The sequence below is a fragment of the Sturnus vulgaris genome, chromosome 5 (assembly GCF_052056855.1).
Source record: "Sturnus vulgaris isolate bStuVul1 chromosome 5, bStuVul1.hap1, whole genome shotgun sequence".
In the NCBI taxonomy this organism is placed as follows: domain Eukaryota; kingdom Metazoa; phylum Chordata; class Aves; order Passeriformes; family Sturnidae; genus Sturnus; species Sturnus vulgaris.
Window position 1 is genome coordinate 67,934,783 of NC_142247.1, and position 18,865 is coordinate 67,953,647.

The following is an 18,865-nucleotide window of genomic DNA, read 5'->3' on the forward strand; positions in this document are numbered from 1 at the left end:
AGTAAAATAAGCAGCTAAAGCAGGTCTGGTGTATCAAATCTTGCAAGTGCCAATTTCCTTCCAGCTATGACAAAAGGAGTCCAAGTGACAAGGTCACATAAAGGGACCAAACTCAGGAAAGCTAAATGCCACTTCAGGTGTGTCCTATGACTAGGGTAGGATGTTGTATGAATAGATAGGAATTACAGGGAGAGATTCCAGGATTCCAAGATTGAAGATCCAGAGACTCAAATTTTTCACATTTCTTCATCTGTCCAGAAAACACACACAAAACACAACCAAGTTGAATTCATATTTTGCCAATGTTAGCAGTTGCTCTTTCAGCTTGATGCAGAGCTTTCTCCTCACTTGGAGAAAAGTCATCATTATTCCATGCCTCAGCTGAGGGAGACCTCAGCTACAAAACATAATTTGCCTAAGAAGCTCTTTACCAAGTCTGGCAAACCTTAAAAAAAAACCCTTGTAACATCTCTCGGGGTCTTATACTTCCCTCCTTTCTTTAGGGACATGTTGGTCTCTCTGCTATTCATGTGGCTTTCTCTTGGGGCAACATAACACTCTCTTCTTCCCTTACACAGACATATGCTTTCCCACAATATATTAAGATTAATCAAAGCAGTGTAACAAGGATGAAGTTTTAAAAGAGAGAAAATTGCACAGAACAAAGAAGCATTTATCTTCACAGTGTTTGACACAGTCCATATGTCACATATCCTGTTTAAGGCTTAAATCAAGCTCAAGGCTGAGTACCTTCCATGCCGTGCTGAGCAAACCCCTATTTCTTCAGGAATTGAAGCAAATCAGCAGTGCTAAGCACTCCAGAGAGCAGAGCCTGCTCACATTTTAAGATTTGATACTGAGATGCACCAAGTATTCACACATTCCTTGCAGTCACGGGGATTTGCAAAGGCTTTAGACCAGACCCCCAGCAGAAATATTGTGTGGTCATCCCCAGACTGAGAGCAGTCCTGCTCTTGTGTGCATCACACCCGCCTCTGCTGCACAGCCTCCATGTGGGAATGTGCTATTGGTGCCAAATATCTCCTCCTTTGTTTATATTAGCCCTGGAAGTCAGAGGTGGCCCCTTCAATCCCTCCATGATGTTTACAGGGGCGTGTCTCCAGGGCAATGGGGTCAGGCGAGTTCCCTCCCTAATTAATTACTGTCTCTCTGAGTTATGTGGGAAAAGAGCTGACCTGCCAGCACACTAAAACCCGAGGGAAATATCCTTCCATCTAGCAGAGGGTTGCTATCTGCTGCTGTTCTTCTGGACAGGGTTTTCCAGGAGCCCATCTTCCTGGGACCACTTTCCCCAGCCAGGACCACAGAGAGGTCTGAGGATGCAGGGGAGAACTGGAGGTGGGATGGAGAGAGCTCTGGGAGAGCCTGCCTGGTGGCAGGAGGGGAAGAGGAAGGGTGCAGGTTGCTCTGTCCTCTTTCCTGAAGACGTTTCCTGGGGTGTCTGCATCTGTGCCATGATTTTCAGTAGGGGCTGTGCCAAGAACTTACTGGCTTGGTGGACACAGCAGTCTAAGTGCTTAGCTAGGTGTAAGCTCAGCAGGTGACATCCTGGGCTTCATGCTCTGCTCTGCCAGCCATTCTCCAAGGCTGAGGTACACAAAGCAGCTGATGAGCAGCCATGCAGATATTTATGCTGGAATGCCAGTGAAGGACATTTAGGACCACCTGACATGACATTCTGTGTCAACCTACAGCAATGTGCATCAGATATGAACCTCTCTGAGTCCAGAAGGGCTTGGTTCTGGGTTTCTGATCAGGCTTATGCTAGTCAGACCTACTATGTGTACGTCTAACATATCTGTGAACTGCAGATGGTTAAACAACTGTGCTGCAGCACAATGTAAATTTGTGATGGGAGCCCAAATTTCTCATGGCTTTTGTTGGTACAAGTGATGGACGTGCTGCACACGCAGTCCAACACCACCTTGATCACTGCATAACCCACAGCTCTAGATCAGAGTGAAACAAAGCACAAATCTCTGTTCCAGTGTGGGGCTGACATTCCTATTCAGCCCATGTCGTTGCACACAGCAAAGGCACTCCCATGCACTTCTTGCCCAGGGAGAAAGGGACAGGATGGTGCTTGTGGCCCCTGATGTGACACAGCCCTGCCACACACAGGGGAAGCCCCCAGGCTTTCTGTGGCTGAGGACCACAAACAGCCTCTCTCTCTCACCCCTGCAAGCTGCTGGGTTATTGCCAGCTCTGCTGGAAAGGACTCACATGGGAATGGAGCTGCACCCGGTGTGTTTTCCCACATCTCTCCCCAGGCTAGAGTGATCATAACATTTCTCTGTAAAACACCATGTAAGACTGGAAAACTGTTTAGCTTTTTTTAAATCAAAGGCAAGTTGGATTTGCAATGACAACCTCTGCACATCTTTCACTCCCAACAAGGCAATTTCCTTTGCAGTCTGATTCTGAGTGCAATAAAATGTAAGCTAAGTCACTGTAGGGTTTGCAGCCCCAAAGCTCTGGGGAAGCTCTGTTCTCCTCATCTTTCCAACAAAATAGCTAGGGAGGATTGCTTACAGTGGGAAGTAAGAAATCCCACAAAGATTAATAGGAGCTGCTAAAGACCTCAAATAGAAGTGGTTTCCCTATCAGGACTCTAGGGAAGAATTTGGCTTTGCTACTGACAAACCATAGATATCATCCAGGGTGGAAAATACAGCCAGGAGCTGCAAATTATCCTTATTTTCCCCTCAATCTGTTGCCATACTTTTGTCTTCCTGGAATACCGAACTTAAGTGGATTTTTCTGTACGAGTGACTTTTCAATTTTACAATACAATGTCTTATTGATAGATCTGTTGGATACCATTCACTGCATTTCAGTCTGTGCCACTGCTGTCACTGGTTTCCATCCATTGATCTCTGCTGGGAGTACCCTGACTTGAAACTTGACTCTTGTGTTGCAAATATAATACACACTCTATAGCAGTAAATGGTTCCTCTCTCCTTTTCATTAAAGACCAAAAAAGAAATCTAGTCCAATTACCAATCCATTGGATATACTTTCCTCTGATGCATTGTTACCACAAACCACTGTTCCTGGCAGCCTGCAATTAGTACTGAAAAGCATCCACTGCTTTAAAGAGCTTTGTCTTTCAGCAGTTAGTAAATACAGGGTGTCCCTTCTGAGGGTCTGTGGGGAAAAGGCCAGGATGTTCCCTTGGAATATTTGGGGGTTTATTTCCTATTGTGCTGTTCAATTGGAGATGGTCTCTGCAGACAATGCAGTTAAATGCTCAGTGATGAGCCTGGTCTCAATCTGTGTCTGGAGGCACCTAAATGGGAAAGGGGGATCTCCAGAGACAAATTCAGAATTTGATGGGCTGAAGTGCCCTTGGATGTGCTTATGCCTGCCACAAACACCCAAACACCCAGTTGTTCCTCTGGGAGCAACTAGAAAGACCCTCATGGGAGCATGTTTTACATTACTACCTTTAGGCAACCTATCAAATGAATTCTAGTAGACTGCCCTATACAGTTGCCTACCAATATGCTTTGAACAAAAAACATAAAGCAAACATCTCACCTGCCTGGATGAGAGGTTTCCATAATCCTGATGACTAAGGTTTCCTGTCTCCAGGTTCATACCACCTAGGAAATGAGGAATGGAACAGAAGAAAGTGTCATAGTGGGTCCAGGTCTCCAATTTTACATGGAGGGTCTCTGTAGAGTTGTGCCTGGGGTGCAGCACAGTGAGGGAGCAAGGAGTCAGGCCCAGTGGGATACATGGGGGTCTTATTGGAATTGGTTCCAGTAACATGAAAATGGATGGATTTCTTCTACTTTTCATATGTGCAAGATATTTCCTATAAAGAAGAGTATTTTTATTATCATTCAGCTGCCTTGAGCAATACACAGATTTGCATTTCATTGGCAAGACCTAAAAATCTAGGCAAAAGCACTTGAAGTTTGTGGAAATGACTGAATGCTCCCCTTTCGCCCGTGGAGAATATCAGTGTGTGGTGTTTCATGCTGGTGCCCCTGGACTGTCTGTGCCTGGTCCCAGAGCCTGATGGCTTACAGACACATCTCCATGTGTGTTGTGGCTCTTTGTCCCCTCTAGTGGATAAATTTCTATCTACAGAGTTGTTTTTTCCATGAGCTGGACCTGGAGGAAGGAGAACATGCTTGCAGGAATATGAGAGCTCCTGGGGAAGGGGGCTGGTGTGGGCAGGAGCCCAGCCCAGGGCTTTGGATCTGGTGAACAGGGACACCTTTGCTACTCTGCTCTTGTATGAAACACTCAGCCCCGAGGTCCTGACTCAGGCATGACTCAGTTTTTATTCAGGAAAAGCTCCCAGCAAGGTTAATTGGTACCACCTTTGCCCTCTCTCCAGCAGTCAGTCCCCCAGGGGCTCTGCTGATGCCGGCAAAGATTCCCCGTGGGAAATGCCAACCACTTCATGCCTCACAGAAAGAGCTAGGCAGGCTGTGAGAGAGCAGGGGGGACACTAACAATCAGAAAATAACCTGCAAAAAGCAAAGACCCTAACTGTACACCTATTCCATTTAAAGAACCTATATAAGTCAGTCATGCTTAAGATATTTCCATCTTTTCCTGTCTCTTTCCCTCTCTTTGGCAAGAGACATATGGAACTCGTTATGAACAAACGGCAATTGTTTTAATATTTAGAGTTTCCCACATCAAGCTGCAGGTTTTTTTTTTCCTTTGACTGGTTTTAATGCATGTGCATATGCTGAGCAGATATAGTTTCTCTTTTTTATTTGAAATGGTTGCTTTAATGTCATGTCCCTAACACCTTCATCCCAGCTTTTGGACTTGGATCAAAACAAAGTATTTTTAGTTTGCATTAAAATGAGAACAATACATGGAGGAAGGGATTGGCTCTCCAACTCAGCAGATTTTTGCTCTCCCAGCTAGACTGCTTCAAGGAAAAGGACATGGGCCAACATCTTTTCCATTTTACTGGGCAAATTCAGAGTACCACTAAGGAATTGCTGGGTTGAGAAGCTCCCACTTTGCACACATTAACCCTAAACTGCACGTGGACCAATACTTCTAACAGAGTATGGAAATGAACACAACATCCAAAACACTTTCCTATAAAAGCACAGGATTATACCTGGCTGCTTTAGGGCAGCTCCTGGTCTTATAGAAAGGCTGTGGGAAGGGGAAGTAATTTTCCCCTTTCCAAAGCATGTGTATACAATTTAGAGTGTAAATAAAGTTTCAAACTTTTCTAGCCTCTGAAGTGGTTTCATAAGAGAAAAAAAAAAGAATTAAACATTGAGAGTGACTTTGAGAAGTAACACTTCACAATCACAGACTGTAACATAATAATTTTTGTAAGTGAATAAGTACACATAGAGGCTGCAGGCATCACCCATCAGGCTTCCAGTGACGTGGATGTGTATGGACGTGAGTGTGAGTGGTTCTGCCTGTTCTCTGTCCCGATGCATGTGCTGCTCTGTGCCACAGACCCTGGATCTGTGAGCACTCCGTTCAGCTGAGCAGCCCAGAGGAGCTGCCCAAGCCCTCTGCTCTGGCTCTGGGCTTTCCAACATCTAGGAGAGAGGAATATCTGAACCCAGGAATTAGCATTAATCTCTGCACCAGATGGTGATACACCAGATATTCTTTTTAAGGTGAACATGTGATCTACTGTACAGCAAACCAGAGGGGTCTGCAGTCACATGGCAAAACGTATAATAACTCAGATAGAGCTTTGATTAGACAACTGACCTGGTTACCATCTGTAGCAACAAGAAGCGGGCTTGACGTTTTTGGATCATTCTCCCCAGAAGCTTAATTCTTCCACCTCCATGGCACAGCAATCCTGCTGAGCAAACTACACCGAGAAACAGAAGGAAGCTAAAGATACGCTGCTCGAAGCATGTTGTTAAGGTTACAAGCCTTGGGGTTTCCTTTTTTTTTCTTTTTTTTTTCTCATTTCCCCTCTCCTTCTTTCAAACAAGCCACATCTTGACTCATATGGTCTGATGTGAAAACCCACTCAGCTATTTGATAGTTGGGAAATCTAGATGAGGCTGTAAGTTATTTCAAGGGAAGGCTGTGTGTGCTGTGAACTCTCTCTCTCTCACACACACACACGAGTTAGCTCTGCACTATGGTAGTACAGACAGCTGTGACTCCGGGTAGGACCCGAAGACTTTTATTCAAAATACCATATGGATCACTGAGGAGACGCAGTGTGGAAAGGGTAAGCCATGATTTCTTTGTCCTGAATGCATGCCCAGAGGATGAGGAGGGTGCCATTTCATAGCAGTTGTCTGCCCTGTTAGTAGTCAGAACTAATAGGGATTATGTAAAGGTGTGAAGAAATTACTACTGGTGTGTGCCATGGTAGGAATTACTCTTGGTGGGACCTGTGTGCTGATGAATGGGAATTAATACTTGTCAGAGATTGTGTGGTAACTTAGAGTGGAAATTAGTGCCAGAAGGAACTGCAAGATAACATACAACAAATGTAACTAGTTAAAGACTCTGTGGCAATAGTTGGGGGTAATAATTTCTGAAAAAAAGCAGTTGCAAATATTCAGTATTCACTGAGAGAGCATGATGGCATATGGCAGCACAAACCTGTAGGAGTGGGGAGTAAATAATAATAATAGCAATGATAATTATAAAAATGATGATGATAATAAATGTCAAATAATGAGAGCCAGAGGAAAGCTCAGGGTGGTGTGGAAGGGCTCTGTGCAAGTGAGCAGAGATGCAGATGCTCACCAGTGCCTGTCCCAGCTGAGATATTCAGCGAGCACTGGTGGCACTGAGGGCTCTGCAGTGCACAGAGTGTCTCTAATCCCTGCCAGCTGAAGTGACACCACAGGACTGTCCCTGGATAGCCAAGGCAATGCTGCTGCTCTCGTGCTGCACAGGAATAGCAGGGAGTCCCGGAAAAACTCAATAGTGTCATTAATTACTTGGAAGCACATCACCCAGCAGCAGTGCCCAGGGAACCAGGGGGTCCTGGCACTCTGAAGATTGATGGGCTGGCAGAGAAGCAGTGGCTGTGACAGGGGCTTGGCTCAGAGCGTGCTGGACACCCACAGAGAACACACTGAGCACACATCTGGCACACACCAGGCTGCCTCTGACAGAGCTGGCAGGGGCAGCACAGCCCCCCAGGGGACTGGGACACCTTGCACAGCCCACCTTGTCACTGCTGATCACTCCCAAACAGTGGCCAGCTGAAGGGAGCAGGCACCCTCTGCTCATTCCTGCCCACAGGGGCTTTGGGTTCAGTGTCCCATGGGTGGGCAAGGGCTGCTGTACTCACTGCTGGCAAGTGTAGCTCTATAAGCCCAGAGTGGCTCAGAGATGGTCCTTTCATCCAGGACAGAGGAAAGCCTTTGCTTGAGGAATCTGTTTTGCTGAAAAGCAGTCTGGCTGCAGCTGCAGCCACCTGTGAGTTTACTTCAAGTCTGTTGCACTCAAAAAAAAGAAAATCTGCTTTTGTACATTTCAAACCAATTTTTTTCTGCATTTTTTCTTTCAAAAAGAGTGTAATTTCATTTAGACAAATTCCTTTTTTTTTTTTTTAAGAAATATGAGAAAAATCTCAAAAATTAAAAGTTGTTTGCAAAATGTTTTGGTTAAATACAAAGTCTTTTTGTTGTTTGTTTTTCTTTCCCCTCCATTTGGCAGAAGAGAAAACAGAATAACTTTGTGTCAATCTGGAAAATATTTCCTTTGCCTTTCCAGTCCGTCAAGCAAACCAAAGATAATCAATTATTCACACAGCTTTGGTCTGCTATTGTTTGATTGTGGCTTGTTGCTTTGGAGAGCATTCAGAAGTGTCCCTCCCGGTAAATTTGGGCTTTGCAGTTCAAGATGCTGGTTCTCAGGGCCAGACAGCCCTGATGCCTTAACCTGCCTTGGGTCAGGTTTTATTTTGTTCCTGTTCCCTGCCTGCCACTGCTGCCACTGGGCTGGGGTTGGCATCTGGTGGTTTGGAGATTGTGTGAGTGTGGTGTCCCCTTCCAAGGTGGCTTCCTGCAAGGTGGAAAATGATTTTTCATCCAGAGTGAGCTCTCAGCTGCTGCAGGGCCAGCAACCTCTGCTGCTGATGGCCACAGGGGGTCCCTCCCTGTCTGGAGTGGCTCATGATTTTATGCAGGCTGTGCCTGAGGCTGAGTAGTCTAGAAACAAATCATAAAACTGTAGAATGCTTGGGTTGGAAGGGAGCTTAAAGATGATGTCTTTCTGACCCCCCCACTGGGGGCAGGATGCCACACACTATATCAGGTTTCTCAGGACTGTGTGCAACCTGGCCCTGAACACTTCCAGGGATGGAGCATCCACAGCTTCTCTGGGCAACCTGTGTTAGTGCCTCACCACCTTCACAGTAAAGAATCTTTTTCGTAACCTAATTTCCTGATAATAATCTAATTTAAATCCCTTCTCTTTTAATTTAAAAACACTATCACTATTTGAGACACATATAACAGTGCAGAAAATGTGAGACTGCTCTCCTCCATGCATGCACATATCCCCTTTGGAAACATCTCACCCATACTGACCTGCCTGACAGCAGCTGCCCAAGCCTTTGCTTTGCTCTGTGCATTAGTCCATGTGATGGAAAGGTGTAAAAACCACCAGCACTCTCACAGGGTGTTTCCAGGATATAACCCCTTGGCAGGGAGCAAGGCAGAGCATGGAAATACCTTCAGAGGAAGGTGTTGGACAATGTTAGTGTTTATATAGGAGGCAAGAACAGCTGCAGAATGATGACCAGCACTGCAGGAGACTGAACAGTGTGTACAGATTTAACAGCTCCACACATAGCCCAAGTGACACTGTCAGGGGGGTTGTGTTGTTTTATTTTCACTGACATCCACAGTTTATTTCTCTCCTTCCCACTTCTTGACCTAAGGTTGGGGTGGTTTAGACTTCTCAGGCAAGTGCTGGAGCCTTGCTTTAAGGGTTGCCAGAGAATTTGATGGGATGATTTTTGCAATCACTTCTTTTTTTGTCCTGAACCTCTGTCCTTGCTGCTTTTCTCTCTGCCTCATCACAGAACTGCCTCATCAGGCATCGGTCCATGGGGTTGTGATCAGCCTGGCTGAGGGATGCATCATGTTCTCTCTCCCTGGAGTCCCCCACCAGCTAGAGCTGGCAGAGCAGATTCTCTGCACTTGGGGTATTGAAGCCACCCAAAATCTGTTTCTAAGCTCAGAGTCCATGAAATCCACTGCAGCAGTGAAAGAGCCCGAAATACAGTCCTGAGTGAGCAGTTTTCACATGCAAAGCCTGAGATGTGAGAGATCTTTGCAATGACTGGCACACATCCACAAGAAGATAAGGCTTTACAAAAGCTTTTACAAGTCCAAGTGAAAAGGGACATTGCTAAATATTAGTAGGTATGACACAGAGACCACCAGACATGTCAGCTGAGGCAGAGCTAAGCTTTGTGCTTTGTGCCACAGGGCACACCAGCAGCTGGTGTCAGGACTGAGGTATGAGTTGGGTTCATCTAATTCAATGCTGATGTCTATGAGATTTTTTTCATCGTGACCAGCACTTGGGACTGCCTTTGGGATCACTGCAAAGGCAGTCAAAATACTGCCTCTGTGGTTGCAAAGGAGGGTTTGTAAAAGGTGGGGGATGGATGCAAAGGAGGTCCCTGAACTCATGTTTGACTGATTTAATAACTCCTTAAACTGCAGCCAGCTCTACTTTAACCAGCACATATACCTTGGTCAGAAGAGGACACCCCCCCCAGAAAAACCCCAGGAAATGTGTATCCCATCCCTAACACAGCCTGTCTCAGCCCTCCCCATCAGATCTTCCTTCTCTGGGTCTTCTTCCCCCAGCATGTTAAATATGCAGCCCCTTCTCCCTTTGCATTATTGATGTGAGACGGTTTGTGCCTCCCAGCTATGTTTATTATATCCATGTGCTGCAGATGTGTGTGAGAGGAAGATGAATAGAGTCCTGCTAATGTCTAACAAATGCCTAGCACCATCCAGAGATCTCTTTCTGCTGCTTCAAGGCACTGGTAAGGAAGAGCACAATTTACTCCTCTCAAGACCTCACTGTCTATTTTCCAGCCACAGGAATGTTTCTCACCACAAACACAAGGCATTGTTTTTTTGAGTTAGAAAGCCCAGAGAAAACATGCAGCTTTCTTGTATTAAAAAGGAATAAGTCTGCCCTCTCTTCTGCCTTTGAGGCTCAAAGCCTGGCACTACAGAGGCTGTGTAAAAAGGAAGGCCATCTCCAGGCGAAATGAAGTGCTGTAAGAAACTAATCAAGCTGGCAGAGGTCTGGCTGAAAAGCCATTTTAAATTGGGTTTTGCAGTTTGTGCCCCAGCTTTAGGTTCCAGCTCTCAGCTATGGTAAATTAAAGGCCTCGTGCCCAGTTGTGTCAGTGGATGCTTGCAGCTCAGCAGGAATTTAGTCCAGATTGCTTTTTTATTTCTTGCGCTTCCAAAGAAGATAAGTTAAGATTAAAAATGCATCCAAAGCCCCCGGCCACAGCTCCACTGCCCATTACACAAATGTAAATCTCTACCAGCACGGAGCTGGGACTGCTATTTACCTATGACACTTCCTCTCTGAATGGATATCCATGAACACTCACTCGTATCATGACTTTAAAACACACCAGGCAGAGATAAATCTGTAAATGGATATTTATTGCCATAGAAAACAGATGGCAGAAGACAAAGCTCCCATGTTCTTATCCCAAGCTGCAAGCACGTTAAGAATGCAGCAGGAAACGTCATTCCTCCTATAAATAAATTTCTCTTGAGAAGAGAGAACCCAGGGCTGTAAAAAAAAGTCAGTCTTTCTGCTCTGCAGGCCAACTCCAAGGCAGGTTTTCCCACGCTACTCTGCAGCTTATGGCGACCTTTGCTTTTGGCAAGAGAGGAGATTGCCTCCAAGCAAACCCAGCAAAAGAGTTCCAATATGTCTTGCTGCTGTACAAACCTACCAGAACTTTTATTATTCTGAGCTACTGATTTTCTTTTTCTAGCAGACAAAGCATAATTCAGCATTCAGCTTGCTACTGACAATTTTTCCAGCATGGATTCGTGAGCAGAGTGGTGAGAAACCTCTCACAGTGAGGGCTGGAGCACAGGGTCCAACAGGGTGAACAGGCAGACCTTGCAGCATTCATGGGGTGTTGGACCCCAGAAACTTGAGGTTTTTCAAGATTTTTGTGCTTTTTGGCACTGACTTCTTGGAGAATATTGCTTTTGACCTGAGGCCTTGGAGAAGGCTTCCAAATTTGAGTGATGGAGTTAAAGTTATGGGTGTGTAGTTAAATAGAAGTGTGTGATTTTACGTGGTGAAGAGATTTTAATTTGAGGTTTTTATACTATAGTAATAGGCATAGGGACAAGATGGAAGATTTTGGGTGGTGTCTCTTTTTAGTGTTCTTCTTCCTTCTTCATAATTTCGGGAAGTAGTTTCTGGTTGGACAGTTAGTGCTGCACTGAGGGACACAGGGGTTTGGTTATTGGGTCAAAAGTATAAATAATAAGGTGTTAATTCTCTATTGGACTGTTTAGCTTTAAGAGACCTTGTAGCTAGCTGAATTCGTCTCCATTTTGCTTGCTACTAGCTGGTGGCTAGAAGTGTTGCTGAACTTTCTGTACTTTAAATAAGATTTAATAAACAACCAAGTCTGAACACAGAAAATTCATCTCCATGTTTTTTAATTCTGGCTCTGAGTGAAGACAGAAGAAACTTCAGACAAGCCACTAATTAAGTGGTGCAAAACACCACCAGTAACAGGGGGAGTGATCCTGGCCCATGGAGCTCTTCATGCAAACTGTGAGTGATGCTGTGAGCACTCACTCTGACACCACCACTGAGCCCGTGCTCCAAGGGAAGTTGATCTTTCCAGTTCATGCTATTTACTTGAAATTTCCCGTGCTGGCATGCAGGTCCTGCAGACCTTTGCTTAGCACCTTCACTGACATTTTTTGGATGGGTATCTTACCTTGACAGCGTCACTACTGATCTGATAGACTGCCGAGGTGACAGCAGAGTTACTCAGATATCACAGATAACAAACAGTAGATATTTGAGTGTAGAAGTTGCCAAAGACAGAAGAAAGACCTTGCAGCAAGGACCTCCTGTTGTCTTAGCTGTTTTCTAAAAGTCAGGTCTCAAGGTGATGAAAAATTATTCACCATCCCTATAGAAAAATAATTGTATTATTAAAAAAAAGAATAAAAGGCTACTCTTATGTAGCAAAGCTGTCGCCTATGTAATGCTATGATATAATCACTTGTGACTGCTGAAACATCAATTTTATCTGCTTCATCTGAGCTTTATCTCTTCTGACCTGTTCACAAGTATTTTGGAGGAATTGGTTTAATTTGAACTCTACCTAGACAGATAAATGCTTAGTGCACCTCTCAGGTGTCTAGAAGTTATAATATTTTGTGACACTTCTAAAAGGTGTAACAAATCAAAACAGACTTCTCTGTGAAACGGATCAGGAGCTGTGCCAGACTTCATCCCCCCAAAATGCATGCAGGTTAACAGTGCAAGAGGTAAGAGCATGGCAGAGGCTAATGGATAGTGACTGGTAAGCTCTGAAGAATTTGGAACCAGGATACTGCTCAAATTGGCTTTCAAATGGTTGGAGTTTAATTGAATTATTGAGCGCTCTCAAGGTCTGGAGACCTCACAAGCAGAGGTTCTGCTTTGAAATTTCCAGTGCTTCAGATTCTTATTTGGATGAGAAAATGAAAAGCTTTTTTCATTACAAATTGGCATTTGCTGCCTTCACATTGGCCAAGCACCGGGACAGAAAGGCCAAGGGACAGAGCAAGGGCAAGCTGGGGGACAGAGGTTGAGAGCCAGAAATGAGCCAAATATTTAGGATTTGGGTGAAGGGAAGGGGGGTAATCATATGAATCCAGTTATAAAACTTTAGAGGGGGTGAAAAGGCTCCTCTGGTCCATGGATCCTTTTGGCTAATAAGCCTGCTCAAAGGGCTTTTTCAGGTAGCTGCTACCATGATGACACTCCCAGCAGCAGCCCCAAGCTCACACAAAGGAGTTGTGATGGTTTAGTACCAGGTTTAGTTTCCCTTGAGGTGGTGATCCACAGCCCAGAAGGCAAGAACTTACCACCCTAAACTGAAGGTTCCTGGAAGGGCTTTTCAGTTCAGAGACTGTTTCTTGCAATGTCAGCCAGTGATGGATAATGCAAAGTGGCAGTTTGGGTGTTTGAAATACCTTCCAACCTGTCCCAACCTAAAGTCCTAGTCCTAACTCATCTTCTAGCCGGGATTTATCCCTTGAAAGGCTTAGACATGCTTTCAGATAAGTTTTAAAATCCAGACATAGAAAATCTTCAGATTTTATAAATTCCTGATCTGTACGAAGAATTGCTTGAATGTTGCTCCAACATTTTCCAGAACAGCATTTTTAATTCAGGCATCAAGTAGAAAGTACAACACATACTTTTTTCCAGTTCTTAACTTCTTCAGTCTTTTCATCCATTTAAGTCAAGATAACGTACAGTGTTTGCAAAAAAAAATCAAAATAAAACAGTGGATGAGCAGCACATTTACTCATCACAGATCTTTTCCATTTTCACTCTAAAGACTTCTTTGGTGCACACCAGACACCAGCACAAGCCTCTTAAACACCAGCAATGACTTCAGTGAAGCTCACAAGCACCAGGGCCCCTCCAGCCAGCCTGATGGAAATCATGGAAAAGGCTGCTCTGAACAAGAGGGAATGTGTTGTGTAGGTAGTGACACAGTTCCCATTTTGCTGACTCAGGTTCAGAAAGTTGGATTGAGATTTCAAACACATTTCCAAACTCGTGGCCAAACTCTCTGTCTGAGCTTAGCTTATTTCCTGGTGAAATATATATTATCCTCATTGTCCCAATAATTTCTAATGGCTTCAAAGAAATGGTGATTTTTCATTCCACAGGAAAATGGGTATGTGTGATTCTTACACTCTAATTATTTTTTTTTTGTCTGGACCAAAGTTTCACACTCTCCAAATTGCATAGACATGGAGTGCAATTTGTCTCCATTTCCCAAAGACACCACATGAAAAGCTTCTGGAAAGATAATGGACTGCAAATGACACCATTTAGTCACCCGCACCACTCTACAACCCAGCTGTATTTCTGGAATATATTTAGAAGGTGCAATTAGGGTTGTGCATGCTTTGAAACAAGTGAGCAAGTTTCTTAACTTAGGTTGAAAATAATTTTAGTTTCCAGTACTCCCACTATAAAAGCCACTAATCCTGATGGGGTGGGAACATGGATATCTATTTTCTCTCCAAGTTTTTCATCAACACAGATTAGGTAAATTCTGTGTGAAATAGCCAAGGACTGATAACCTGCAATTAATGTTGGTGCACTAAGCATCTACCCTTTGGGGATCTATGTGCAGAACAAGTGCCATTTTACAGTTTTACCATTTTAGTTCAGAATAGAAATCCCTGCAAGTGCAAATCGAATCAGCCTTAACTCAAAAAGTTCCTGCCACAGGGAGTTTCCACCCTGCCAGCTCCCAACAGATCAGCTGGGAGGATGAGATGAGTTTTGGAGAAACTCAGCTAAGAGAGGTTAAAGGTAGGGATTGGTGTTTTTACTAATATTTGTTCTTCACGTCAGCTTCCTTCCAATTGTACCTTGATCCAGCTTACATCTACAAGTTCATCATGAAACTGTAGTAATTTTTATTATTGTTTTAGGAGTCTTCAGTAGTCAAAGAAAAGAGAGCAATATGGGTCTTCTGGTGACAGCTCATCCCAATATCTTCAGAGACCATTTTACATGGGATGAGTTGGCCTTTCCAGTTATAGGGTGGGGGGAGGCTCGTGGTGCTCACTGTTCCTTTTGGAGACATCTGTCTTCAGAAACCCTGAGGGAATGTCTGGACCACCTGCCCCAAAGGACAAATCCATGATCATATTCTGGAATAGTGTTTATGTGTTTTCAGGCTGTGGGCACCATAAGTAGATCACTGAGTGGCTTGATAAAGGGTCAGATACTTCACCTGAGAACAAGGCATCTGGGGAGGTATGGAAGGGACTGAATCCTGTCCTTGCACCATCTCCAAATGCCCCTCCTTCTTTGCAGGGTAGATTTAATGTGACATTCAAAGAGATATGTGTCTCATGTCAGTTTCTGTGCATAAATGCCTGTATTTAATGTACCTGAAAAAGATGCTGAGGTGTGCTTGGGTAAGAGCACTGTGGGATGCTCAAGGAAAGAGCACAGATCAGTGAGCTTCCCTGATTAATGTGGTCCAGGAGGAATTGCTGCTATTCAGAGGGAAGAATGTCAATGTCCTTTCTGTCCTCCATAGTAATCCAAAAAAGCTCTCCAACATCTTTGCTTTTATGAACCCATTTACTATAGATTCCATAGGCACAGTACACCTCTTACTATAAGGCTTGTCCTGCATGGGTTGTAATATTATCCATGATGTTTTGGAGCATCTTAGGAAGCTGAATGGGGTTGGCATCAAGTAACTTTCTGTCATTCAGTCTTCTCTTAATGCACCTGCAGACAGGGAGAGGAGGATGATCAAAGTTAAAACCCTAGATGGTATTTTACCCTCACTAAAGGTCCATATTTTCAGGGAAAAAAAAAAAAAAAAAACAAACCAAGAAAATTGAATTGCCAGTATTTCACAGGCTCTCCTTTCCTCAGAGCTGACTTCAAAGCTGTTGCTGTTGCCTGAGGGCAGAGCCTGGAGTTCCCAATATTTGAAAACACCATCCAAGAAAATCTGTCAAGGCCAATATGATAAACAGGCTATTGCAAGAGGGGAGTTTGGCAATCCTGCACCACAACTTAAAATTATTCCTTATAATACATTGGTCTTTACATATTACAAGGCTGCACAGACATTGATCCTCTGCAGACCTCTGCAACACCCAGCCAGTGCTGTTGCTCCTACTTGGCAGCCAAGATGCTTTTAGGGTAAAAGCCAAGCTGAACTGCCAACACCCTGCAAATCTGGGAGTGTTTGATGCAGGATCAACCTCCAGTCTCCCATTAGCTCAAAGTGCAGATCCACATCCCCTTCCTCCCTCTCCAGCATCTCTCCACCCAACTCATGCCTGCAAACCACACCAGAGACTGGGAGGAGGTTTTCTAATTTTCATAATTTCCACTCTGAAATATTGGAAAGCTTCCTTTTTCCATCCTGGACTTTATTGTAATGCAGGCATTGTGTATCCTCCCATAAACTTTCAAATGCACCAATAGTGGCAGTTTCCTGCTGGAGAAAAAGGCTTTGCTTCAGTTAAAGCAAGTGGGAACCTGGCCAAGAAGAGTCATAAAACCAGAGTAGGTTGATTTTTAAAAGCACAGCTATGTTAGTGCATTCCAATGTATCCAATCAGTCACCAGGAGAGTGGTTAAAGTGTCCTTGGAGCCAACCCCTGGCTTCTGGAGAATGGTGTCAGGGGAAAGATAATGAGGCTGATGCCAGTGGATGACCTAGCCCCTTTTCCTGACAATCAGTCACAGCAGACTTTGTGGTGCTGGCCAGGCCCTGGGTCACAGAAGTATTTTGAAAACTTTTAATTCCTGAACTTTGTTTCATACAAATCCATGGATACTGTGATCCGCCCTAGACTGGAAGGGAAATTGCTGAAAGATCCAGAGCAGATCCAGGGTGTAGGCAGCATAAATATTTTCCTGCAAAGGCCAAGAGATACCATGGGGTCTCTGCACATCCCTTACAGCACTCAGCATTAGTGTTTTCTCTGAAATCAGCACCTTTTCCCTAGGAGTCGTCTATGTTAGGGGCTCAGGGTGAAAGAATACCATTTTAGAGGAAAGGGAGCAACACATTCCCAAAATCACTGTCGTTTAGAGACATTAAAGATGGAAACCCACAAATCCAGACATTCTGAATCATGTGAAGATGGATCAGGCATCTTGTGCAGCCCAGGGTATCTGCCACCTCAGTCTTGCACTCAGCCCCTCTCCTGTGAGGTCAGGGCTTTGCAGGAGAGACTGCAGCCCTGACCTCAAATACCCCGGGCTCCAGCCTTTGAGAAACCTTCGTTGTTTCTGTTTCATAACAACTGCCCACTGGGGAGGCAGTGACCAACTCTCCCTCCTGGTTCCTAGCTTGCAAAGCCAAGAAATACCAACATGAAAAGGTCCACATTCTGTTATCCTGGAATGAACTGACCACGTCTGGTCACACAGGGACAGAGTCCAGAATACCATCTACGTGGGCTTTTCTTTCCCATGACAAGTTTCCCAATCAGAGCTTGAATAAACATTAGGTCATCACCAATTTATAATGGCAGAAATTTATGTCTCTCTTGATCACATTTTCATAGAAGCAGAAATAAGCTTTCGTTCTTGCTGTTCTGTCCATATCTAATCACTCTCTGACAAAACCAAACACACTATTTTGAAATCAAACACATTCACAGCGGGTGTTCCCTGCCCAGGCAGTGATTCTTGTCTGACTGGACCACTGCTGTGTTCAGTGTTGATTTTGGTGGTCTTCACATATAAATCTTCCCAAAGACCATTTTTCTGACTGCACAGAATAAGAGCCCCATTGTTACAGCAATGATGCATTTGGGACACATCTCCATTGCTCTTTAGACCAAGGCAGGCACTTAATGGGGCAGTTCTCATAGCTGAACATCATTTTACATTTCCTTCTCGTGATGGAAAAGTCCTAGGTACTGTTCCAGGGTTGTTGCTCTCTGTCCCCTCATCTTGGTGGGTCAATGGCTTGGAGGAGTGTTTATACTGAGGTCTAAGCAAAAGCACCACAACAGAAATGTGGAGTCATTTATGCTTCTCCTGAATCTTGAAATAAACCAAATGAGGCGAACCAGGACCAACTTTAAGTGCCTGGCTCTTGCAGACCAACACCCCAGCTGATGAAGGAAGCTTTTCCTGGCTTTGCAAGGTTGTGACATGGCTTTGTCAGTGGCAAATGGACCATGGGCAATGGACCTTGCCCTGCTGGTACTGTCTGTGGGTGAAAGCAGTGGTGCAGGGACCAAGGGCAGCTTGCTGTCCTAGACAGAGGTGGAGTGGGAGCAAAATCAGGGGCAAGACAACACCACAAATCGTGAGTGCAGATCAAAAGGCCTTCACACCATGGGAGCTTCATGTCTGGGTAGAGATTCTGCTGTGTCTGAGCTGCATCTGGAGCTGGGGAGGGTGTGTGGGACCTACAGGAGACGACACGGGGAGGCATTCCAGGCTGACACGGAGGGCCTGGTGGAAACTGCCCAGAAGAAATGAGGGCAATCTTGCATGTGGTTCAAAGTGGATTGCAAGGATAGAATATATGGCTCTAAGCAATGAAGTAGTGAATTTATTTCAACCACATAGAGCTATTCAGCTTGTGAACAACATTAGCTGGGTTTTGATCACTTCTTTTTTTCTGAGCTACTGTGGTGCTTGGGCAGAACTTCCAAGTTCATAATTCCCCAAAAAGTTCCTATATTTGTTTTCCTTAGACTTGAGACTTCTTTTTAAAAAGAAAATCTGCCATATCTTTCAGCTGCAAATGATTTAATAGCTCTTGGCTTTGTGTGAGCTGAATATTTTCTTGTTCTCTTGCTTTGCAGCTGTGACCTACTTAATTACAAGCAGGAAACAAACCCCAGAATCATTAGACTTTCTGCCTGGCTTGAAGAAGGGGAAAAAAATAAAAATCTTATGTTGTTAAATACTAGGATGTCCTTCTTAATAACAGGAAGTCAAGCTCCAGATAGCAACAGTGAACATTTGGATTCTTTGTGCATCAAGATAAGAACAGCAAAGAGCTTATGGGTTTTATATTTTATGGAATGGAAGTTTTGGGGGCAGGGGAAATGACAGCCGCTTCTAACAGCCAAAATGGGAATGAGTCATA

At 44.4% G+C, this 18,865-nt stretch overlaps 1 protein-coding gene across 10 annotated transcripts in view; it reads left to right on the forward strand.

The window, feature by feature from the left end:
* The window catches only part of FRMD4A (FERM domain containing 4A), a 357,641-nt gene that overhangs the window by 154,547 nt on the left and 184,229 nt on the right, over window positions 1-18,865 (forward strand). Inside the window, exon 1 of one of the 10 annotated variants that reach the window (XM_088165902.1) lies at window positions 6,064-6,217. The exons of 8 other annotated variants lie outside the window; for them this stretch is intronic. In XM_088165902.1, coding sequence (XP_088022028.1) covers window positions 6,125-6,217 — 93 coding nt within the window. In that variant the 5' untranslated portion in view covers window positions 6,064-6,124. Of the gene's footprint in view, window positions 1-6,063; window positions 6,218-18,865 lie in introns of those variants that run through there. One more of the 10 variants, XM_088165901.1, reaches the window with a different exon arrangement.